The sequence below is a fragment of the Hippocampus zosterae genome, chromosome 15 (assembly GCF_025434085.1).
Source record: "Hippocampus zosterae strain Florida chromosome 15, ASM2543408v3, whole genome shotgun sequence".
NCBI lineage: Eukaryota > Metazoa > Chordata > Actinopteri > Syngnathiformes > Syngnathidae > Hippocampus > Hippocampus zosterae.
In genome coordinates this window covers 8,356,720-8,381,579 of record NC_067465.1, presented here as the reverse complement: position 1 = coordinate 8,381,579, position 24,860 = coordinate 8,356,720, and the positions used below count along the sequence as shown (strand labels likewise).

The 24,860-nt window shown below is 41.9% G+C and overlaps 2 protein-coding genes across 3 annotated transcripts in view; one reads left to right on the top strand and one right to left on the bottom strand.

The window, feature by feature from the left end:
• pif1 (PIF1 5'-to-3' DNA helicase homolog (S. cerevisiae)) overlaps positions 1-24,860 on the top strand; it is an 89,380-nt gene that overhangs the window by 32,382 nt on the left and 32,138 nt on the right. The gene's annotated exons all lie outside the window — the stretch shown is intronic.
• dmbx1a (diencephalon/mesencephalon homeobox 1a) lies at positions 4,076-13,204 on the bottom strand. 2 transcript variants are annotated; one of them, XM_052088701.1, is made up of 5 exons: positions 13,034-13,204; positions 9,412-9,566; positions 8,969-9,147; positions 7,812-8,190; positions 4,076-6,439 (listed from the first exon to the last, which is right to left on the bottom strand). In XM_052088701.1, exons 2-5 carry the CDS (start codon positions 9,563-9,565, stop codon positions 5,994-5,996), a joined length of 1,158 nt encoding a protein of 385 aa, XP_051944661.1. In that variant the 5' UTR covers position 9,566; positions 13,034-13,204; the 3' UTR covers positions 4,076-5,993. The 2 variants fall into 2 exon arrangements, with proteins under 2 accessions (XP_051944661.1, XP_051944660.1); XM_052088700.1 differs by having other exon boundaries at positions 9,412-9,568; positions 13,037-13,204.

Here is a 24,860-nt window from a genome sequence, read left to right as displayed (position 1 = left end):
TTACAAAGTGTTTCTCTGAACAAATATATGACAACTCATCCTTTCCACTAAATAATGTGTATGTAATCAGATTGTGACCATGTTACTTTTTCTTGGGCGTGTTTTTTTGGGGTGGAAGTTAAAACCTAAAATGTAACAATAATCACAGGCATGCTGAATATTCTATATACTTTTTGAAGACTGTATATTTCTGCAGCTGTGTGAGAAGTTTGTGACCGTCTCCATGTGTATTTGTGGGTCTGTGGTATTCTGCCCCCAGGTGGACATTGTGTGCACAACAGAAGAAGCAGCACAATATCTGTTAAATTGGGGCAACAATACCCATAGATTCACATATTTGTGAATATTGTAAAATATTTTTAGGATGGGATGTCTTTCTTCCCATTTCACCCCATTTTTCATGGAAAACTGAATTTTCATCAAGCAAGTTAGTATTATTCCAACCAATGTATTTTAATGTGAGTCAGTGTATACATTTTCAACATTCCCGGGTCCACTCGGTTTTATGACCTCATGTTGTCCTAACGTACAATATTCCAGAGTGCTGTTTTTCTTTTGTTGCGAATGGCATTTGCATTCATTTCTAAGGAGAAAAAAAAATCTGCAAATTGGTGAATGCAGGAGTCCACTAGATATCTTTTCTGAATCCAGTCCCTCCTTTCTGACATTTTTTTTAAAATTGTAAATGTGTTTTGTTGTACCATGTGTCATTTTACTAAGAGCAATTCGTCTGATCTAGCGACAAACTTTTTTTTAGAGTGCGTGCGTCTTTTTCAGAGGCCCACATTAGAAATGCAAACGTAAATTTAGTCTGAAGCCAGATTAGAGAGCGACAGAATGGAGGTTTTTCTTCTCTCTAAGAAGATTAGCCGGGAGGGGCGTGATGGCAGTCGGGGTGTTTTAAGAAAAAAAAAAAAGACGAGAAGAAAATAGAAGATGAGCTGGAACTAATGGAGGGTGGGCCAGGATGCAGTTCAGCCACCTGTTGTTCTTTATTGCTTCTCCATAACTTTTCTGTATCATTACTTCCAAAGATTCAAGACGAGAGTTAGGTGCTTTGCGTTCCATTGGGTATTGTTTACTCATGGGCATGTTTAAGCCTTGCAGCTGCGGTCCAGATTGTTCTCCCCTTTTTAAGTTCCTGCGGGCGGTTTCCAGGAGAGCTTTGATGTGTATCTGGCCAATGCACACTATTAGAGGGATTTCCCGGGGCCTGACAGCTCAGATAATATGCTCCGAAATGGCCATGCCAGTGAGCTAAAAGAATGCTGGAAACAGGATTAGGATCATTTTCTGGCAGACCTTGTCACCTTCTCAATCGGCCGTGGTTTCTTACGCTGGCACTTTCCTTTCTGGCTATTGTTAAAACCTTTAAGGGAACCATGGAGAGGAGGCAGAGAGAGAGGCATTGAGTGAATGGTACACTAAGATTTTTGTATGGGGAGGTCTGCTCTGAGGCATTCTGGTGTAGCGCTGGTCCTCCGGGGGGCGTGTACACAAACCTTCTAGCATTACTTTATGGTGTTTGTGCTGCAGTTCCCTGTTGTGCTGGATCCGGCATCGAAAATAATTCGTACTTACTCGTTGTAATAGAGTACAAGTGGGAGTAAATCCCACTGTGTGCCAGTCATCAGTAAATCGAAGGTCTTAACCGTTTTTAAAGTTTCAAGTGACGAAAATCAAGCAGGTCATGTAATTTAGCGTCCGAACCTAATTTCAAGCAACTAATTTGATTTAAAGATCATGTAAAGGGAAAACAAAACTTATCCAACTTTTAAATTTGGCATACCGCACGGAAGAGTACCGGTACCTTAAAAAGTAAGAAGAACTCAAGCCGTTGCCTCCGGTGTTGAACCTTATGGGCGTGCCCGCTAAATGCGCTGATATCACACACCGCTCACGCGTCGACTCTCAATCAAATACTGCATTTGAAAATGGGTGCTACTTTGTCTAGCATCTTTCTTAAGACTACATATAACTACTTTGTTTGATTCACAAAAATAGATCCAATTCAAGTGTCCTGTGGCTTTTTCACATCGTGACAATGAGCCACTCTAGAACGGTCACGGCAATCTGAAGCTAGCGGTCCACATGTTGGCTCGACGCTCGTTCCTACCGACTGCTGTCAGGCTGATGAATAAAAAATAACAATCATAATAATAATAATAATTAAATGATGTGAAGGAAAATTGTAAATAGTACTGCGATTTGTCCATTTTTGTGTTCATATTGCATTTAATTGAAGATGTTTGTTGTTTTTTTCCCTTTCTTCTTTCTACATACATTCTTGCTGCTGGAGGCTGTAAATTTCCCCAGTGTGGGACGAATAAAGGATATCTTATCTTATCTTATCATGTCGGACGTAAAAAAAAACAACTTTCACCTGCTCACTCTTCCACCTTTCTCTGCATGATGTGCATGTACTACTCACTGCTGACAATGAGGCACTCTAAAACGGTCACTGCAGCGGATTATCCGAAGCAAAATTGATTTTTGGGGTTTAGGCATAGTTAGCTTGCTAAGTCCACATCACAATTGTGCCGGATAACAAAGGCACTCTAGTTCTCGCGCAGCGGCGGAGGCAGCGACTTGTTTCGGGACAAAGTTGTGTCATTGGGCTCAGTTTTAGCCACAGTCACAAAAATCAGGGAAATTCAAACCTATGTTAATGCTGAATTTCTCATTCGGTCTTTGTTTTACACGCAAGAAAATTGTGCGGGTGTACCTAATGAAGGGGCTAGTCGGTGCGGGTGTTGTGTATGTGGCTTTAGTGGTGAAAAGCAGCCTGATCCAGCTTCAAGGGCACTTGACCCTGCAGCAGGACAATCTTTCGCAATCCCTGTTCAGCCCGCGGGCATGTGTGTTATGTTGTGTGTGCGCGTGTGTGTTTTGTGCGTGCGTGCGTGAGGACATGAAAGAACATTTGGGACTAGAGTAGTGTGTTATGTTAACTGGTCTCGGGAGAAAATCATGGCGTGTACCTACACACGCTGCGGATAACAAGGACATTCACGATGTGATCATATCAGAAATGTAGTCAGGATGCCCTTGGATGAGAACACACACTTTTTTTTTAAATGTATATGATGTAATGAAACACAACAAGGTCGGGGTGATGTGTTGTACTCCCATTAATGCTGCTAATCGGGTCACCGCATTATCTCAGCTTGCCTTTATACTTTTATTTATTTTTTTGACCATATCAGAAATTGCTCCAAGCAATATTATTTACACAGCAGAAGGAGCAATGTCGTTTTTGTGCTGTAAGGGCAAGGCCACATTTTGGAGATGTCCCCAATGTCCCCCCATATGTGTGTGTGTGTTTAGTTAGCAGCGGGTGGGTGGGGGTGCATTTTGACAAACCATGCTGTTAAAGATATAATAGCAGCATAATCACCGCCCCAGGCCGTCATTCTTCAGGATAATGGCCTGCTTATTCATTGGGGACGGCTTATGGCTCCCCTCTTTTTTAAATTTTTTTTTATTCAAACCACTTTTCACTCATCGGAAGATTTTCTATGTTTTGGATCTTTTTTTTTTTGGCCTTTATTGCATCCCTTCATCATCTCCGGGATGACTAATTTCCTCCTGTCGCCATTCTGCAGCGAATACTGAATTACTGTCCCGCTTCACTTTACAAATGGTAATTGCAGCCCCGATGTTAAGTAAAAAAAAAAAAAAAGTCACTTTTATTTCAGGTGCTTGGATTTAAAAATATTATGTGTTAAGGTTTAAAAATAAAAAATTAAGCACATTTTTTTTGCACAATAAATTATAAGAGTAACTAGAATAAAGCTTGTGGGGAAATTTGTGCACACACATAACATCACAATTAATGTCGTAAAGTGCTTTGTATAAAGTAAAAATGAAACGTTGGAAGAACTTTTAAGAAATTAGCTGTCACGCTTTACATTTTTTTTAAGTTTGACTCAATGTAAATAATTTAGTGTAACGTGAAACGTCAAAGTTCTTCATATCGTTTTATGTCTTAGTTGGCTAAATTGAACAATAAGAACATGAATGAAATCCTGAAATAATGCTGAAAATAATGAAACAAACGCACCCTGCAGACAAGTTTCCAATATAAACATCTTCAAGCAGTTTTTTAAAATTTATTTACAGATATTTTTTCAACAACACAAAGTCAACACCGTTTGGGAAGAGGAAAGGAAACATTTGTCCTCCACAATTGACATTCTAAAATATCTACCACATACCACGGGACCAAATTGTGGACAAAGACGGAGGGGCAAACGGCAACAGTTGAACAACCGCACTCAAATAGAACATTGAAAACTTCAGGCCCAATCAATCGCAGAAACGATTTTTGCCTTCTTCCAACTTTAGTGTCCCAATACAGAAAAGAAGAACACAGCTGCCGGCACTCAAGTCCAGTTTGGCTTCTTTCGAATCAGTTCCAAAAGCAGAACCATTAAATTGATCGATCCATTGAGGGGCAAGGGCGGGTGGGATCAGCAAAAACAATCTTACAGCTAAAACGATTTACAGGAGTACATCAGTTTTATAACATAGTACAGTTTTTACAATTATTAAGATAGATTTTATACTTTACATATTAAAATAATGTGCGTGTGTGTGTATATGTTTTTATTTTCCCCCATTTGATGTCTTTCTATTTCAGTTAAACATGATCAGCCAACGTCTGAAGTGCGAAGAGTCAGTGGGACTTTCCTTGAAAAGCGGCATGTTTGTTCTCGCCGCCCTCACTAATTGATAACATTTCCCATTATTGACGATGGATTCATTCTTTTTAAAGTGATGTCAGTCATACGGGCTCCATCAGTTGACAGCTAAAGTCGAACGACCTTTGGAAGCGATCAAGTCGACCTTGAACGGGATGCATGCTCATTTATTACATTTGCGCTGGCCTGGCCTCCCCCTCGGGTCAGATGTCGTTAAAATGATTTGATAATTTAGTCGGTGAAATCAAGTTATCACCGTCGAGGTCGCCGATATACACCAAGCGCCGTGTGTCTGCCCATTAAATAGCTAAATTGCTAATTTTTAATTATGCCGATGAGGATGTTCTGGTTTTCTTGCGTCGACTGTACAGTACAATGCAACTGTCCATGTATTTTTTGTTTCTTTTCAACAGCTTTTCACAAGATGTATCTGGAGCCCGAGTTATGACATGGAGGGGTGGGGGCGGGGTGTAGATTGCCCCCCCCAGCCCCGAACCTTTTATTGCTCATCCCTAGTGTAAAGTAAAAATTCAATGATACTATCCATGTCCATATTGTAGCTTTAGCATCTAGCATTTCTAGAGAAGGTGCGCTTGATTTGCTTACCAATTTGTCCCGTATCCACAGCTAGTTTGTGGCCGTAAACTAGTATATTGTGCACATTATACTTTTTATCATGGCCACAAATGAATATTTTGTGTGCACGTAATACATATTTCGTGGCCACAAAATAGTATTTTGTGGGTACATTATGCTTTTTTTTGTGGCCACAAATTATCATTTGGTGTGCATATTATGTATTTATCATAGCCATAAATGACAATTTATTTAAATGACAAATATGACAAAAAATGTCAATTTTTTGCACGTCATATCCATTTCATGTCCACAAATTGGGTGGGGGGGGGGACTTGATATGTATATTGCAGCAATGATTTAAAACAAAAAAATTGTGTGTCCTGTCTGGGGCTATGTAACTTATATCTTCCAATCACCACGCTGGATCCCTCAAAAAGTGCTTGATATATTCACATTAATTTTGTAAACATCACTTGTTTAACTTTTTTTAAAAGACTTAAATCATCAGCGTCCTTGAGTCGAAATGTTCCCTTTGTGTTTGTTCACTTCTCATATTCTTTCCCCAAGGTTTCTCAGATTATCTCGAGTTCAAAGCAGCAGCCGTTGATGGTTCTTCACTAAGTTGTGCATGCCGTACCCTCACTTGTCTACGCGAGGAGGAGAACATTTAGCTTCAGACGCTGATCGAAGCTTTCCGTCCAAGTGGAACTCTCAATTGGACAAGGTGTCTAGTCCCAAGGAGGCGGCATGCTGTTTAGCCCTCAGCCGCAGGTTCTCAATGCTGGTGGTCTTGCTGTTGTGGCTGCTCAGTCCCCCCGCGGCCGACGCCTGCAGCAGTGGGCTGTTCCAAACCTGCTGGGCATGATGGGACAGCGACTGGTAGTAAGACTGGCAGGGGAGAGTGCCTAGCGGCGCCGGGGGCATGTTGACGTTCATCCCCAGGTAGGGGAGGGAAGAGGGGGCGGCCAGGTCAAAAGCAGGGTAGTGCACCAGGTTGTTGGTGGCGGCCATGTGCTGGCGGAACTGCTCCTGCAGGCGAAACAGGCTCAGCGGGGAGGAGTACGAGTGGTTCTGGGAGAGCGGACCGCAGCCGCCAGCCAGGCCGCTGCTGCTGCTGGATGAGGAAGTCGTCACGGACGGAGAGACGAGAGGTGAGTCTGTACACAGAGAAGATCACTTTAGAAAAAAAAAAATCATTCAGGGATACTTTGCTATTGATGTTCACAATTTGCGGTTGTTTCGATCATGTCCAGACTTTGTGACAGGACGATCGCTCGGTCCCACCAATATTCCCATCGTTCTATATTTCTCAATTTCAGCTAAAATTGGGATCGCTCGCTTCAATTTTGAAGTTGGCAAATCATCTTTTGACTGTGTAAACTTGAAAGGAACCTCCCTATGATTCCGAATGTGGCCTTGTTTTATTCTGCAGCGCATCATCCTTTTATCATCATCATAATGATAATAATGCTGAAAACAATCAGATAATGTGATATAGTAAGAGACAGCATTTGGTAATATTTCTGAATGAAGAGTGAGATTCAGCAACGACGGGATTATTTTTCTGAAATCTCATCGGTATAAATGACAGCACATGATAAAATCCAGATTGCGGAAACTTAATTTTAAAACCAAATCAAAATATCTTGAAAACCTGACGAAGTAGAAAACAAGTAAAGACATTTTTTTGAATCAGTCAGATCAAATCAAATAGAATTTTCAGGACACACAAAGCCACCTCTGATTAAAACTTTCTGTTGACCAATGTTATGTTGTGTGCTCGGTCCTTGTTTCGTGAGCAGGAACATAATCCAGGTGATTTTGGGTGATAGTTGGATTACAACCTGCACTGGTCATTGCTTTTTATTATTAGTATTATTAATATAAGAAAACTTTTTGTGTGTCACAATGGAGAAATTCCCAATTTTTACTCTTATTTATTATATAAATGATTATTTTTGAGTTCTAAAGTGAACCCTCACCTATTTGAGGTTTGCCATTTCCGAATGAACCTGTTTACATTTTTTTCTGTGGACCCTGTCCTCAGCTTTTTAAGCTCTTTACGAACATGCTGAAATACTACAAGGCGCTCTAAAGCGGCCACCCCAGCAGGAAACCCCTGTGCACATACTGGCTGTCACGTTGGGAGTCCCAACCACCATCCACACCACCTCACAATCCTGCTCTTCCCACTTTATTCTCTCCACTATGCACATGCACTCATAGCTGACAACAAGGCACTCTAAAGCGACCGAAGCCCCAATCCGCATGCTGGCCTTCAAGTCAGAATTTTCAAAAATGAATTTTCTCCCCTCTTTGCTATTCTACCTTTCTCTGCAATAAAGACCAAGCACTCGCGACCAACAACGAGGCACTCTTGAGCATCCACACCAGCGGGCTATCAAAATGGAAGTTGCATTTTCAGCGTGCATGGTTTTCAGTCTTTGCACATGCTTCCAGCAATTAGCTTCCAGCGTGGATGAAATATTTAAAGACAAATCTTTTTCTCACTTGACATGTTCTTCTCACCCGCTTTAGGGCTGAGTCTTCTGCAGGGTGAAGACACGTCTCCCGGTGTCAGCGCTCTCTCGCTGTGCTGACATTTATTCTCATCCTCCTTATCTGTGGCGTTGTCCTCCGTCGCAGACTCGCTGCCGGACTGCTCCGCCGACGTGACATTCAGTTCCATTTCCGGCGGGACCGGGCGCACCGCCGGACCATCTGTGTCCAGAGAAGCGGAGGTGGACGGAGGTAACTGCGGGTCAGGAAGGACAGTGGGGGAGGGAGCAGGAACATCTTCCTTCTCAGCTGCTCCTTCAGCGCCTGTTTCCTTCTGTTTCTGCAACTGGTCCTTCTGGAGGCTGCGTTGCTTCTTGCGGAACTTGGCCCTGCGGTTCTTGAACCAGACCTGGGTTGCGGGTGATGAAGCAAGACAATGCATTTGGGTGAGTACTGTTTTATTCGCTCAATGTCAAGTGTTCAAATGAACAATCGTCTCACTGTTGAGTGGAACTCAAAATTTCAAGCCAATGATTTCTTATCAAATTTGAAGTTGGGCAGTTCAATAAAATAGTTTAAGTTTTGCTCATGTAAAAATTGACTTTCCCGTATTATGCAAAAAATCATCAAGAGTAAACGGAACTAATTGTCCTTCCCCCCCCCCCCCCCCCCCCGCCCCCCACCCCCATCTTAAAGATATCCCGGTAAGTCAAAACAACTCTGGTTGACTTGTTGTGCGAACTAACACCGTTGTTTAAAATATAAATCATTGACTTTTTTTTTTAAGTTGCCCCAACCTAAACTATTGCTTTTGCCCCCCCTCAAAAATACAATTTGTGATTTTCACAGTATGGGCAATTTCTAAATACAGTAGTTCCTGAATGTTGAACACAAATTCACAATACTGTCAGGGACATAAACAGCATGCTGCACACATACAGTATTTCTATAAACAGAGAGGCATCTTTCTATATGGGATACATATTTGACCTCCATGCATTCTATATTAAAACATTTAAAATCATGGCACACTTTTACGAACATCTTTCAATATAGTACAAAGCATAATGTGTGCAATTTGCTTCCGCGCTAAATGCTTGGACTTTGAAACAGGTCTTAAAAACATGTAATGAACTAGATACAGACACAAAAAAATGTAGAGAGTATATAGATGTGTGTGCGCCCACCTGCACGCGGGCCTCGGGCAGGTTGGTGCACATGGCTAGCCGCTCCCGCATCACCACGTCGGGGTAGTGCGTCTTCTGGAAGGTCTTCTCCAGGGCCTCCAGCTGCTGGGCGGTGAAGGCCGTGCGGCTCCGGCGCTGTTTGCGGTGCTGAGAGCCGTAACGAGCCTCCAGGATGATGTCTTGAAATGCGCAGCCGTTGGAAGACAAAACATTCCCCGTTTGATTTCACAGTCTGGCGACCACCGACGTATCTCTTTTTTTTAACATTACCATTTAACATTTGAGGGGGTGGCATGTCCTATAAGTGAGCATGTCACGTTACACCTAATCCGTGTCACCATTTAATAATTTTTCTTAGCATTTCAAAAATCGATGTTGTGGTCGCAATACAATTTCTCCCAACGTCACGCGTCGTCATCGTGAGCGAGCGTGTACACAATTACCAGCGAGTCGCTCCGCCAAGGTGAGCGCGTGCACGGAGGGCCTGTAGTCGGGCGCGTGCTGCGCCTGTTGCGCCGCCTGCTGGTGGAGGTTGTACATGGCGCTCAGGGAGTTCATGGCGTGCAGCGAGTAGCCGTTCACGCCGTAGTGCTGCATGCTGTGGGGAAAATGCAGAGAGGAAAGGAGGATGAAGGCTGCCTTTACAACCCCACCACCCCCAAACCGTTTTCTTTTTTTTTTGTAATTGACGCACTCGAGGGCCACCCCGGTGTTGATGCGTGCGCCCCGACAAACTTGTTATCCATTAACATCCAATTATGGCATTGCTCATTCCATTAATTATACAAAAGGCTTTTAATTGGGGGCAATTACCACTCGTTGCCATAATGAACCGTAGCGGATGCCTTCCTCACGAATGTATTCAGTGATCCCCATCAGAAGCCCAATCCCCACGGAAAATGCTTGCTTTGACAGATCAAGACGTTGATTAACCATCTGTAGGATAATAACCCCCCCCCCCCAAAAAAAGAAAAAGCGATACGATATGGCTGTATGGTTTTTTTTTAAATTGGCTCAAATGACGCAACTTGTCCGACGCTTGCATTTGACCAAAAATCCAATCCAAAATTATTTCACCAGGGAAGAATATTTTGGTTGTCACTAACCGGCCTACAACGTGCTAGATGGACCGCTTGAGGACACGATTAGATATGTATTAGTATTAGATATGTATTACAATGGAGGAGGGTGACAGAAGGGGAAGTCTCCAAAGCCCAAAGCACTGCTTCAATGGCATCAGCGTTTAAAAGTGCAACATAAAGTATTAGTACATGAATTCTTATCCTGCGGGCAATAATGTATATATTTAATTTTCTATAGCGTCATTATTTGTGTTGTTGTTGCCGCGGACAACTAAAAGAGATCTATAGTACAAGAGTTAAAAAAAACGTCCACGATAACCCTTCGAGGACATTGATATAAATGTTTTTGTAAATGTTATTTATGTATGCGGTTTTGCTGAACTGTCCTGTATCTTTCTAGTTCAAATATTTTGGTGACCTATTTTGTAATTTTATTTTTTTTAATCATTTTATATTATCTATCTATCGATCTATCTATCTACAGTATATTGTATATAATATGTTATCATATAATCATATAATTGATCGGATTGCGAATTTCTCCATTGTGTGACGGTTTTTCTTATCTTATATTGGGCAAGTTTTATTTTTTAATTTTTTTACACAGAACCCTTCTGTGTAAATGGACTTAATGTTGTGGCCGAGAAGTGCAGCTACAGAGTGACAAACAATCTCAGGTGCCACTGTAGCGAATTCTGGTTGTTTTTGTGATGGTGTTGGTTGTTAGAATAATATTTTTTTAATATTAGCATAGTATTTCATATTTCACACAATTCTAACATAAGTTTGGGGAGTAGTTGGAGCACTTTTCGAGTTTTTGCAGGATTTTTTGGGGGTCAAATATTATTATTGTTTTTTGTTTGTTGTCATTATAATTACTATGGAACTTCAGCGTGTGTGTGTGTGTGTGTGTGTGTGTCCATTTGGCGGCTGTTCGGGGGTCTAGAGCAACTGATGGATGTGATCAGAGGGCAGTGGGGAATCGTTTAATTCGCCGGGACAGAAGGTGCTTCGCTAAACATTTACTTTCCTCCCTCAAGTATTTGACTTGAATGCCCCGCAACCCCCCTTTTCCCTCCCTCCCCTCTCTAGCGGCCTCTTATCCCATCGCCCCCTGGCAACGTTTTGGCTGAGATGTATGGCTTCTCCGCGGGTCAAAATATGCATGTTGATCCCCATTTGGCTCCCCGTCTAATGGAAGTGCAAATAGGTTTCGACTGCGAGGCCCTCCATTTATCATCAACGCTGACACATATACGGCGGAGGGCCTTTTTAATGCAATACTTGAGAATTCCGAGTGTACTTTTAAATGCATTCGGGGTGACCGCGCGTCATTGAACGACAGCCGAGTATATCCCATGAACTCGCGGTTCTCGCTTCCGTTCGCGCACATATTTATTTGCGGCAAACGGAGCGCGATGGCGGATCGCGGAGGGCCGCGATGTGGTCACGCATCAGGGGGGCTTGCGTCAGCGCTGCGGGCGGGCGGGCTGCGCGATGCTTCGATTAGCAAAGCGTCATTATGGAAATTGGCGTGTACAGTGCACGTCTTTTGATCCGAGTAAATGAGGAAAAAAAATATTTGGCGAGCAGCCCTCAGGGCCTGGCAATCTGCTCTGCGCTCGGGACGGTCACATTGGGTTCAAGACTCGCTTTTCTTTTACCGTCCGGATTTGGAATGCGGAGCCTAAATATTGTTTTACTATACTATAGCAATGAAAAAAAAAACCTGAACGAGCTTGGTCAGTTCGACCCAAATTTGGGTTGTTCTGATATAAAAACAACCAATTTTTCTTTTTTTTATGGGTGGGGGGGGGGGGGGTGTCAAATTGACCCATGTAGCTGGGTCATTCCATGTTTTGGCCAAAGCTGTTTTTGACGCAGCACTTTTGAGAGTGTGGAAATGGGCAGAATTTGAAAACGTGTTTTATTTTTTTTTTAAGTTTTCCAAAAATAAAAAAATATGTATGGTTAAATTGACTATTTTCCTGAAAATGGTTTTCAGTATAAACAAGCTCTGCAAGTTATCGGGTATTTTCTAACATTTGGACTCTGAAATACTTATTTAGAAATTCAAAATTGAACCGAGAAAGATGTTGTCATACGACTAAACTAATTTCTTAATCCTGAGCATCTCAAATTATTCTATAAAGACATTCTATATATTATGAATACCACTTGACATATTTAATTGTTATGGTTGCAACTGTTAATGATTTTATGGTTCATTTCGCATTCCTCGGTCACATTTCTTCGGCTCTTTCTTTCTTTACTTTAAAATTGCGCAAAATAATATTGAATCGGATTAGATTGGAATGAATACATTCACAAGTTTATACATACCCTTGAAGACTTAAAAAAATATAAATATTTTTTTATTAATTATTTAGTGACTCACCGCAGCATCTCATTATTTTCTTTCTTGCTCTGTTTATACTTTTTCTGTTCATTTGAACTCCGGGGAAAATGAAGTCATTGGTTTTGCCAGATCACTCGCTGCGCACATCTTACAAATTCTGCCAGGTGTGTCAATTTATTCGAACAACTGCACTGAAATGATCATCATTGCGTTTCTTCACTGAGAAAAATCACGTGGTTCTACTGCCGGACAGTGAGACGTTTTCAAAAAAATTTTTACCTGTGGTCACGTGTTTAAATAAAAGCCAGTCCAAAACAGGAAAGAGTTGATTTGGAATGTCACGTGGTTAAAAACAACGCCAACCAAATCTTTTGTGCCATAATTGAGAAAAAAAATCTATTTATTTTTTATTTTGTGACTGCACTACTTTGACACCATCCGACCGACGTGGACTTGTAGGCTTGGTACTCCCTAAACTTAATTGGATACCACTTAATGTCGTGTGTACATTTTTCTCAATTTACAAAAATAAGTAACCTTGAAAAGAAGAAAAAAAGTCGCGTAGAAGTTTAGCCTCAACCCTGTTAGGATTTTTGTTGTTTCAAAAAAAAAGTATATTCTTACCTTTCTAATGTCAGGAAGGTGGCACGCGATAAATCTTGTTTTTTTTCCCTCCGACTTCGTCAAAAGTAGTGCAGTCTTGTAGCTTGTCTTGTCTCCAAGTCCAAAGTGTGCGCGCGTTTCCGCTCGACTCGTCCTGGTCCGAGGAGGAGACGGAGGAAGGTTTTTTATTTCTGGGGGCGTGTGGGCCGGCTCCTCCTCGCTCGCTATTGGCTCCTGTGGACGTCAATCAAGCAAAGCAGCCAGTATTCGCTCCCTAGCCCGAACTTCGACTTTCTCTCACGATCTTATTTTGGGCAGGTGTAGTTTTATTCTCATAGGAGCAAAGGTGGAGAAACCAACAGTAGTGTTCGCACCTTTTCTGATTTAACGTAAAAAAACAACATTATTCTAGTTTTGCACATGATTTCAGTTGTCCCAATTCTTAACGTGTGAATGCAATCTGCATCCTTTGTGATGAGTGGGAAGAAACCTTTGGTTTGTTTGCGTTTGGGCTTTTATTTTATTTTATTTTTTAAAGGGGAAGAAGAGACTTTGGCGAGATGACTAATAGATGCCGGGGTGCTGCCTCGAAACTCTCTTCCCGGCCTTGAAGGATTTGGGATGGGATAGGGAAGACAAGACGCCACCCCAGCCTCCAAAAACCCCTGTCTTAAAATGACTGCGGGTAAGAGGATTACGGCAATAATGCCCTTCTCTTCTTGAAGGGTTTTTTTCTTCCTTTTTCTTTCTTTCTTTCTTTCTTTTTTTTCGTCGAGAGAGAGAGCGAGAAGATTTCTTCTCCCGGAGCAAAACCGTTTAGGTGGAGAATTAAGGGCAGCGCAAAGTAGCCGTTTAATGCATAAGCTTGCATCTTTGGTTGCAGGGAGATTCTCTCGGAGAGGGTTTGGTTGGGACAGTTTTGATCTGTGACCGTGTTGGACACAAATATCAACAGGTTGGGATAGTATAGACAACGATTTAAAAATCGTTTTTTAAAGAAATTTCATATATATATATAATATTTAATGTATCACTATATATATAATATATTTTAATTTAAACGTTTTTTGGGATTATTTGAGTAAAATTTTGAATTAGCTGTAATTTATATTTTTTCATTATTATTATTGTTTTTGTTGTTATTATGATCGGTTCCCTTAAAGTTTCGTGCACCTCTGCAGTTTCTCTCTCTCTCTCTCTCTCTCTCTCTCTCTCTCTCTCTCTCTCTCTCTCTCTCGCTGCGCGCGAGAAAGAGGATTAACTTGTGAACCAATGGAAATAAGAACTTAAACGGGAGGTAAATCTGGCCACTGTCTCTTTGTGGGGAGCGTCTCTAAAGCAATTAAAGCGAGAAAGAGTTTCTTCTGAGCGCCTCTCCACCCAAAGCTCCTTAGAGAGCGACGGTAGCTGTCCAGCGCGTCTGAGGGGCTTAAACGTCCCCCAAAACAGCTCCCCTTACCCCTGTAGCCTGTGGTGGTGCACTGCTCAATACAAGGTGGCGAGACAGTGACCCCCCCCCCATCAGCTGATTAAAAACTCATTTAAAATTGACCCCCCCCCCCCCCCCCCAAGCATTTTCTCTCTGTGGTTTTGTATCTTGCAGGGGTACAATTATTTATGACTGCTTCAAAACAAACCAGCAGAGTTTCTGTGTCTTGCTGGTCAATGTTCTTGACACATTGTTGTACTTTATGACAGACGTGTCTATCAATTTTCATGTTGGGAAATGAAACCAGCCTTCCAGGCTACCAAAAAGGAAAGTTTCTTCAAAAGTGTCCCTAAAATGTTTGCTTCTCAGAAAAAAATGTCAAACTTCCTTTGTCTTTTTTGGGCTTTTTTATATATATATATATATTTTTTTTGCACAGCTACTCATGATGTAGACATGACGACCAAATTTCATCCAGCTAAATCAAACCGGCTTCCGGGACTGGATTTTGCTGAAAATTGTCAGGGATGCTTCCAATTTATTATTTTTTTTTTAACCAAATGTCTCTAAAATGGCTGCCATAAATCAAAATGGGAGACTTCTAAACATGGCTTCGTGAGACTTTTTGGTGTGTCTACTCACTATTGACATGACTACAACGTTTTATCTTGCACAATAGAGTTGGTTTTCGGGGCTGAATTTCCCCATATCGGATGCTACCAAACATGCATTATTTGCCAAATGTCCTTAACATGGCTGCCTAAAAACAAAATGACAGGCCCTCCACATCTTTTTGAGCACCGCTTCTTGAGACTTTTTTGTGCGGCTACTCATGGTAGACTTGAACACCAAATTTCACGTTGCGAGGTAAAACTAACTTACGGGGCTGAATTTTTCCAAAATTCTCAGGTATGCTATCCCAAACGTACATTTATATCAAAATGTCCATTTCTGCTGCTTACTTTTTGGACATGTGGTTTTATTTTGTGCAGGAAAATCTCCACACGCTGAACTGCTATTTGGTGAATGATGCTCCCTAATAGCTAATTAATAGTCTTAATGATGTTTCTGCAACTTCATGAATACATTAGGTGCGCAATCCTGCAAAACTCAGCCTCCGCGGCACCATTCAAGGGTATTTCAGCATCTGTTCATCGCACGGCAATTAATCATTTTGATGTGTGGTTTAAAATCGACGACTTGCAGGGGGACCTTTTTTTTCCCCCCCTCTTCCCTTAATAACAAAGCAATTTGCCTTGAGCTGCCTCACGGCCGCATTTTTAGCACACCTTCATATTTCGAAACCTCCTTTTTCCTTTTCGTCCTTTTCTAAACACGCATGTGAGAAATTGATTTAAAGAGGGTGTGAGGTGTTATTGTCAGCTGAATCCTCCTAATATCCCCTTTTATTGTAACCAGATTTCAGAACCTCTCTGAACAAATCCCTCATCTCAAAGTTTTTAACCCGTCACTTTCCTCTAATGGTTGCAGAATTCCCCCCACATGCCCCCTCCTCTCTCTCAATCCATCCATCCTTCTCCTCTCCCTTGTCTCAATTCCTCCGTCGCCTTTCTTTTTCTTGTCTTCGCTCTTCTCTCTCTCGCTCTCTCTCTCCCTGGCCCGCATCCCACTGCACAAGGAGCCCCATTGTATAGTCCTAATCCAGAGGCAACACAGCTTTCGGGACATGCAGGGATAAAAGGCCCATCAAGCCCACAACTTTATGGGGGCAAATCTCTCCCTAATCCTTCGCTTTATCTAAACAAAAGCCCCCTCTGCCTTAATCCACCTATGTGCTGAGAAAAAAAAAACTGAAGATGCGTTGAAAGAAAGGGTTTGATGGAAGAGAAAGGTGAGATCATACAGGGAGGCTTGAAGTTTCAGAGAGAGCAAAAATAAGGCCAGCGTATGTGGGATGCGTTTTGTTTCTCATGAAGGGAGTTCAAGCGATCGTATTTTCCGCTCTTACGACTTCATGAAACATTTGCGATGAAACAGAGACCCGACTTCTACACGGGACCGTAACATACTGCAATGAATCATGTTAGTAATCGCAATCAATACATGAGAACAACCGCTACACTGACGAAATACATGAACCAAAAAAAAAAATGAAAACAATATTAAATTCATCCTAAAAAAAAAAGAACAAAATATATAATATCCTAACTTGCCAACTTGACAATTACAACTCAGAGGACCCCATAAACATTTTTATTATTGCACCAATTGGGTCCCAACCTTAATTTTGGGAAATGTTGACAAATTTGGTGTCAGACAAAATCTCTCAGGCAAGTTTGTGTTTGAGGGACATCTGGAAATGGCTAAACGTGACACTAAAATGCCTGCTTCGAAGCAAAATGACAAACTTCAGATGACTGAAATTTGTAGTTTTGAGGGTATGTGAATAGAAATGGCCAATCGAAAACAAAATGGCTGTCTTCACGAGTCCTTTCAGACATGTGGATATTTTGGTGTTCACTCAGGATAGACATGCTAACCAAATATCACGTTTCGAAGTGAAACTGGTTTCGGGGTTTAAAGCAGTAACTTTTGACCAAAACTGTCCCTGAAGTGAGTGCTGAAAAACAAAGTGGAAAACTCGCAGTGTCTTTTTTTTGGTTGAGTTTTGGAGACTTTTTTTGACCGAATGCCAGTGTCATTTGGGAATGTATTTTTGAGACTTTTGGCATGTCTACTCATGAGAGACACAGCGACCAAATTTAATGTTGCCAAGTGGCTGTCAGGGCTGGATTTTCCTCCAACCCCCCAAAATTCCATCGGATGCTACCAAACATACAGATATATTTTTTACCATATTGTCCTTGAAATGCTCGCTTCATGGCAGACTTCCTGCATCTTTCTGGGCATGGGTTCTTAAGACGTTTTTGTGAGTCTTCTTATGGTGGACATGTCGACCAAATTTCATTCTGTCAGTCGAAACAGGATTCCGGGGTAGAATTTTTCCAAAATGCTCGTGGCGATGACTAAACACATTTTGACCAAAATGTCCTTGGAATGGTTGCCTCATGGCAGACTTCATGAGGCTTGGCTTTTTTTTTTTTGTCAATTAGAACATGAACATAGCTACCAAATTTTCTGCTAATCGGTAAAACTGGATTCCAAAAAAACCCCAAAATTACTATATTTATATATTACTATATTTTTTTGCATTGAAACTGTCATTGGCAAATCGCAAGCTTCTTTCCCTGTTGTTTCTAGAGCGACTGACTCTTTTCCCCTCTTGATTCCAATGTTTAAAATAGGTGTTAGACTCACTCAAAGATAATCTCCACATTCTTCAGCTAATCTTCCTAATGCCGTTCGACTCAGGTGTGGCCCTCCATTCTTTTCCCTCAATTAAGGGGATCTTTACGGCGTGCCGGAGAAAATATCTTTTAAAATCCCTTCACTTCCTCTCAAACGTCTGTCTGACTTTAGTGACAATCCCACTGTATCTGCTGCACTTTGCAGACGGTTAGGCCATAAAATGGAGATGAGTTTCTGAAAGTTGAGGGTTTACAAAGGTTTAAGAGAGAGCTCTGTGGACGCCCCCCCCCCCCCAAAAAAAAAAACTTGCTCTAATTACTTGCTCTGCCTCTTCACTTTTTACTGCCATTTCAAACCAGCCATTCCGGCCCCGAAAATCCATCTAAACTGTCAAAAGCATTTAATTTTAGACATTTGCCATCATTAACTCTTGCCAATTATCATCTCCTCCTTGGCTCTGTTGATTCCTAATAGAGCTAAGAGCGCTAATGAAGCGAATAGTTAGTTGTGGCAATGAAGTCGTTAGAGGCAATTCAGGCAATCCAATAGAACCCACCGAGGACCGGGGGAAGAAATCCACGATGCAGTCGACCCAAAAGCAGCAACAGTCTCTTCTCTGCGGAGTCACAGAAAGCTTTAAACTGGATTGAGGGGAATTTCCCCTCCGGTGGTATCACTAGAAATACTTGAACCATTATAAGGCTGATCAGGACTTGGCTGAAGGCGTCGGGTTCTGCCGTGCAGGGATTACACCTGGCCTCAGGAGGGGGGATGGGGGGTGGTGGTGGTGGGGGGGGGATATTTCCTAAATAGGCAGGCAGACGGTGAAGAAGAGAGCCGCGATGCATTCCTTCACAATAAAGTACAAATCCTCTTCTTCACAGCGCATTACAGGAATGAACATAAGGGATTGTGTCATTGTTGCCCTATAATCTGGCTCAAACTCCTTGTTTTACAAATGGCCCTCTTTAAAAAGCTTGTTCTTTTTGTCTGTGTCAACCCCTCCCACCCGCGCCCGGTTTCTTGATCCTGTATTAACCTGCTGTTTCCTCATCAGTAGGCTTTCATTTCGTTTTGTCCATATGCGGGTCTGCACTGAGACAATCACTCATTTATACGGACCAGAATATTGGTGTACTGTATGTGTACTGTATGTCTACGGGAACTGACTCACGGCGTTGAGTTTCATCCCAAAGGCGTTTGATGTGGTTACCGTACTTAAATATACTTTTCATATATCTACAGTATATCTAATATATATATAAACATTCAATTTTCTCAATAGCCTTATAATCCGAGGTGCCTTATATATGGATCAATATTCTAATGTAGTGCTCCAAATATCCTGTGAAGCGCTTTGTTACAGCTGCAGTGGTTGTGAAACCTCAATATAAATAAAGCAGCATTGTATTGTATTGTATTCCCTTTAGTGTAGCTCCATCTAGTGGATGCATAATGCAACCGCAGGCACTATTGTAGCTTCTATTCTTTATGCCTTATAATATGTGCACCTTATATATGAAACTGCTTTTAAAATGGGCCATTCAATGAAGGTGCGCCTTATACTCCGAAACGCCTTATAGTGCGGAAAATACGGTATGTATAAATGTGTATATATATAACAAACACACACACACACACACACTGCGATCAGCTGGCAATTAGTGTATTAGAGAATCTAACAAAGTCACACACCGGAAAAGATTTTGATTCACGTCAGACTTGGTATCAAAAGATATCAGAATAGAGCACTCCAAACTGTCACTGATGGTGTACAAGAAGATATAATTGCTTCTCAAATGCCTTTGCCTATGTCCTTGCCCTCAAAAGCTCAGGGTAATATCCTGTCCTGCTTCCAAAGTGGAGGTGGAGGCAGTTTTCTCTGTTCGTTGAACATGCAGCCAGCATGAAATCACCTCAGAAAGAATTGCTGAAGCTGTCAACCTCGTCTCGTGTCCTGATGTTATCATCTCAAGAACGGAAAGTGTTGGAATGAATGAAGCGATGTAATGTTGTCCTTGGCAGAGTCTTTCTGACATTTGATTTGAACAATGGCTCTTATTCAAGCGGTCACCAGTCGTGTATGCTTGCGCTGCAATCGCCACAAATTGATGACTGAAATATATTGATCTTTCCCATCTGTGTTTATTGTCACATATTTCCGTTTTGTCAAATGCAATCAGATTTTTGCGAGATGACAGGACTGGAGTAGAGGAATGGAAAGTGTAAAAATATAGCAGAGTATATATATATATATATAGGGTGGCCCGGTAGTCCAGTGGTTAGCACGTCGGCTTCACAATGCAGAGGTTCGATTTCAGCTCCGGCCTCCCTGTGTGGAGTTTGCATTTCTCCCCGGGCCTGCGTGGGTTTTCTCCGGGTGCTCCGGTTTCCTCCCACATTCCAAAAACATGCGTGGCACGCTGATTGGACGCTCTAAATTGTCCCTCGTTTTGAGTGTGAGTGCGAATGGTTGTTCGTTTGTGTGTGCCCTGCGATTGGCTGGCAACCGATTCAGGGTGTCCCCCGCCTACTGCCCGAAGACAGCTGGGATAGGCTCCAGCACCCCTCGTGACCCTAGTGAGGATCAAGTGGCTTGGAAGATGAATTAATGAATATATATATATATATATATATATATATATATTCATTATTTTTTTTATATATGTATATATATTTTTATATATATATGTATATAGTATACTGTATATAATTACACGATATAAGTATATATAAAAATATAGCAGAGTAAGAGGAAGTGAATTTGAAGTCCCCTAAATTGAACAGGAATTGAACTCAAGCGGCCACAAATGTTTATAGATTTGAGTATTTTGAGACGGTGGGGTGATTGATGGTTTGAAACTGCTCTCGGTCACGACAATCGTCACGGATGCGGATTGAATTTGCAAGCCAATGCACCACTGTATTCGGTTTTACTGATGCCACGTGATGTCTGAAAGTGTGCTTTTCAACTGACGCACTGGGCTGAGGCCCGGCAGCAGGTCCGATGTCACCCCGCTTTTCTAGTCCTGACCGGAGTCCCCCCAGGCCCCTTATGTGCCCGCTCGTCTGTTCTATCTGTCGCCTCTGAAAGGAATCTTGCTGGGCCCAACTGTCTGTGTAACGAGCTGGGCAGGGCACTCACACTGGGCTCGATGCTACTGCGTGTGTGTGTGTGTGTGTGTGATTACATTTGTGTATACGGGCTTGGAGTGAGCACTTTTAGCATGTGTTTGTTCAAGGGGTCTCCTGGTGAGAGACCGCCACACAGACACACACACACCATGGTGATCCTCCGGTACTTTGTGACAGCAGGGGAGCGGGTGGAGCAGGAGGCTAATAGATATGTTTGTTTACCTATTTGTCCTTGACTTGATCAATTGATCAGCAGACTAATTCTCTGCCACGCTGGCTCATTACATTTCCATTTAAATTGCAAATGGATTTTTTCGAGTTTTCATCTTCCATTCCCAACTTGGCGTGCTTGTGTGTGTTTGTGTGTTTGCGCATGCGCATATTAATTTGTGTTACGGATGTACAGTGTCTGTGGACACCAGTGGATTTCACATATTAGGTAATGCTCTTGTCTGCTCTGAGAAACAAATACTAAAGTTTTTTTTGTGCGTGTGTACAATATGGATAGTAACGTATTGCCAAAAGAACGTTGGCAATTAAATGGGTGATTTTGATGCACACGCCCAAGCTCTAATGATTTAGTGTTTTGGGGAAGATTTCAGTGAATGATTACTGACGTAGATTTTAACAGTAGGGGCATGAGCAAGCAAACTGACAAGCAGCAGGGGATCGCTAAGCTAAATTCTAACTGACACTATGACGGATGAGCTGTTGGTTCAGTGCGGTTGGCTGAATTTAAGATTACCCCCAAATTAAATGTGAGTTAAAAAAAAACATAGAAGCATATTCACCAAAAAAAAAAAACGAACCAGACAACACTGGGACAATGTTATTGACCTGCAGTTTGACGACAGAAGATTGCCAAGTTGCGCAAAATGAAACCCTGTTGCGAGATGTTATTAGTCTTCTATATCTTGGTTATTAGACCAAGATAGAATCTATCTTGGTCTCATTTTTTTATAGGGCAAAAAATTGAACAGGGATCGGTCATCACAAAGTTTTGAACCGAGGAGCCCAATTTGAAATCCTAAGGGGCTCATTCCTTTGCTTCCCTTGCTCGTTTGGCCATCATGGGCTTTATATGATGACTCCTCACCCCTGTCAGATTCCACCATGATCCAAACCACCACACACACTCGTTATCATGCGACACATACACACACACGTGCGCACACATGGATCAATGGTCATAAATTTGAACCGTGACAAGCTTGACACATACACCCGCGAGGCCTTTGGTCACACTGTTTCTGTTGACCACTCCTTATGCTGCAGACACACACACACGCGCACGCACGGACAAGCCCTCTCGTCGCTTCCTTCCCCAGACACACTTTTCAAGAACCTCATTGACCCTTGACCCCGCCCCACTTGGTTCCATTATTGATTTTTTTTTTTTTTTTTTTTGCTCAGACCCGCTCAATCTTTGACGAAGAAGGGTGGAATTAGCGGTGGTCGTCAGGTAGACGGGGAGGGGATGGCGAGGATGAAGGCGAGCGATCAATGAGTGCTGATGGCTGAGCTTGTAGCAGCACAAACAACACTCAGACGTGGAAGGGGGGGAAAAAAAAAGTCGGAACGGCCGCAGGCGCCATGGCCGAGCGACAGTCGAGGTGGGGAGAGAGTGACGATGTGGCATTTGTATTGCATTGCGTGGATGATGCTGTCAAAACGTGCTTTTTTGTTGTTGTTTTTTTTTTATTTGCTTGACTGTCACTGCATGATCTGACTTCATCTAAAAGTTCAATGAAGTCAGCATGCTTTCACATCAGCCAGTCACCCCCAAAAAAGAAAAGTGATTCCATCCAGAGATTCCAAAAAGAATACTTTATTTATTATTATGATTTATTTTTTCTGGTTTTATGTTCGATTTTTATTACCTGCGGCGCTTCGCTACAGCTCTGATAGTTTTTTTTTTCTGAACGACTCTCAAAGGTTAGAATATTTGACCTTTGACTTTATCTCCCACGATACAAAGAAAAACTTCTATGTTGAATTAACAAAAAGTCAAGTCTATAGTAAAAAATATAAATACTATGATGATGGAACAAAAAACGAGTCTGATGATCTACAACACAGTCACAAGTTTTTTAGTTTTATTTTTGTTAAATTTTATATATTTATGGGGAGGGCACTGATGTATGTAGTATATACTAATGTTCAAAAGTTCCGAGTCCCTTACAAGTGTCCTGCTTTTTAAAAATGATTATTATGATTAATCAGTAATGAAGTCTCTATATATGAATGTGGTCAACAAAACACAGCAGGAAGCATCGATCCTAAACATGAGCTGACTCAAAACTCTTTTCTAGTTTTTCTCCCCTGATGCTAAAGAAGGTGTCAAAATATATCACATCTCATTAGCTGACAGTGCGAGAGCATCAGCAGAATCGCTGATGCCGTTGAAGGTGTCCTTAATGAATTGTCAGATTTTCTACCTTTTTTTTTGTTTGTTTGTTTTTTTTGGTGGGGTTTATTTAGAATATATGCAGTATTGTGAGCATGCTTGCCGTCAGTGGTGCGCAAAAAGGTTTTTTTTTTTTAAAGCAACCGTTTGTCCTCTTTCAACTCGGCTTGCAATAATCCGTCCTCGCTCCTCCGCACCACCGCCACCTGCTTATGGATCAGGTTTGCGATTTTCCCTGCAGTGTTCGGAGGTGACACACTTAAACGTAATCTTTTTTTTTTCTCCCCACTTATTTAATTTCCTGCCGTCCTCTCCGCTGATTCTCCCCCTGTCACATTAGACGCAGTTGAGAGACTGATTTGGCGCTGGTGATCTCCTCTCTCTCCTCCCACTTGGAGAAAACCTTGAAATATCATAAGGAGATTATTTTATTCGTAATTGATTGAGTGGCTCCTCACCTCGGACCGCGATACTTCAAAGTGTCTGAATTAAGACTTGGGGATGGGAGGGCTGTGAAGGCAGCGTGCCTCCGCGCGGCCGAGGGTCGTGCAGCTGAGCCTCTTTGGCGGGCAAATAAGAGCTGAATCGGAGCCTGTGATGGTGGCTAATTGGCTAAAAGAGAGACGTGTGGGTCAAGGAAGCGTTCAGATGATTCTGCTCAGCCTCTTCGGGCTCCTTTTTAAGCTCCGAAATGGGTCACGCGGGCTTCTGTGTAGAAGGCAAAAAAAAAAAAGTTTGCAACTTTTGTAAACACCTTTTAGTGTTTTTTTTTTTTTTTAGTGCCGCTGGGTTTAAATAGCAAATCAATGACGTAAAACTCTTTCAAGATACAAGCCGTTGTATGGTGGCAGTGAACTCAGCAGTGGGGCAGAGTAAAGAACTCTTCAAAAAAGAAGATTCAAGCTAGAAAAATGCAAACACACAATGTGAAATGCCATAGATGGGCTAACGAATAGCATCACGAGTAGCACTGATCCTCAGTGTTATCACCCCTTTAGCAATATTTGAACTCAAATAGGCGACACGTAAACAGATGATATAAAAATACCCACAGTACTATAGGAATAGTGCATTCTTTATCCTCAGTGAGGAACGGCAAATATTATAGCCGCACTGAGGGTAGCGATTTTGGCCCCACACATTTCCTGACCAGATATATGTCAAAAATGCAATTTTAACCCTTTCATGCAGCCTGTAACCTGAACCTGAAAACATAAGATGTCCACTGTAGTAACTGCTGTCCCAGAAAGGGTTGAAGAACAAAATATATGCATGGATCTTTTTTTTTTCTTTTTTTACATCAATGTACTGAAGAATATGTCAAAAACTATATTTGAATTCCTAAACGGAAACTCCTCAAATACAAAACCCTGGAAGCAAAAAAAAAAAAAAGGAAAGACTATGATTACCCCCCACTGTGGAAAAGGTTCCGTGGCCCCAAAAATTCCCATTCACTGATGGCACAAAAATGTTGAACAGCAAACCACTATAGTCATTTTCACCGAATCAACTCCCTGGTAAAGGTATTGATACGCCATCTGTCCCACCAGCCACTTGTCTAATTAAGCCACGATACACTTTTAAGATATCTTTTATGTGCGGGACAA

Bases quoted from the DNA above. Each gene is read 5' to 3' on its own strand.
- dmbx1a (XM_052088701.1), bottom strand. From the start codon at position 9,565: ATGCAGCACTACGGCGTGAACGGCTACTCGCTGCACGCCATGAACTCC. The intron at 9,148-9,411 runs GTAATTGTGTAC...GCGCATTTCAAG, and splicing joins CTTGGCGGAGCGACTCGCTG to ACATCATCCTGGAGGCTCGT. The intron at 6,440-7,811 runs GTGAGAAGAACA...CTCTGTGTACAG, and splicing joins AAGACTCAGCCCTAAAGCGG to ACTCACCTCTCGTCTCTCCG.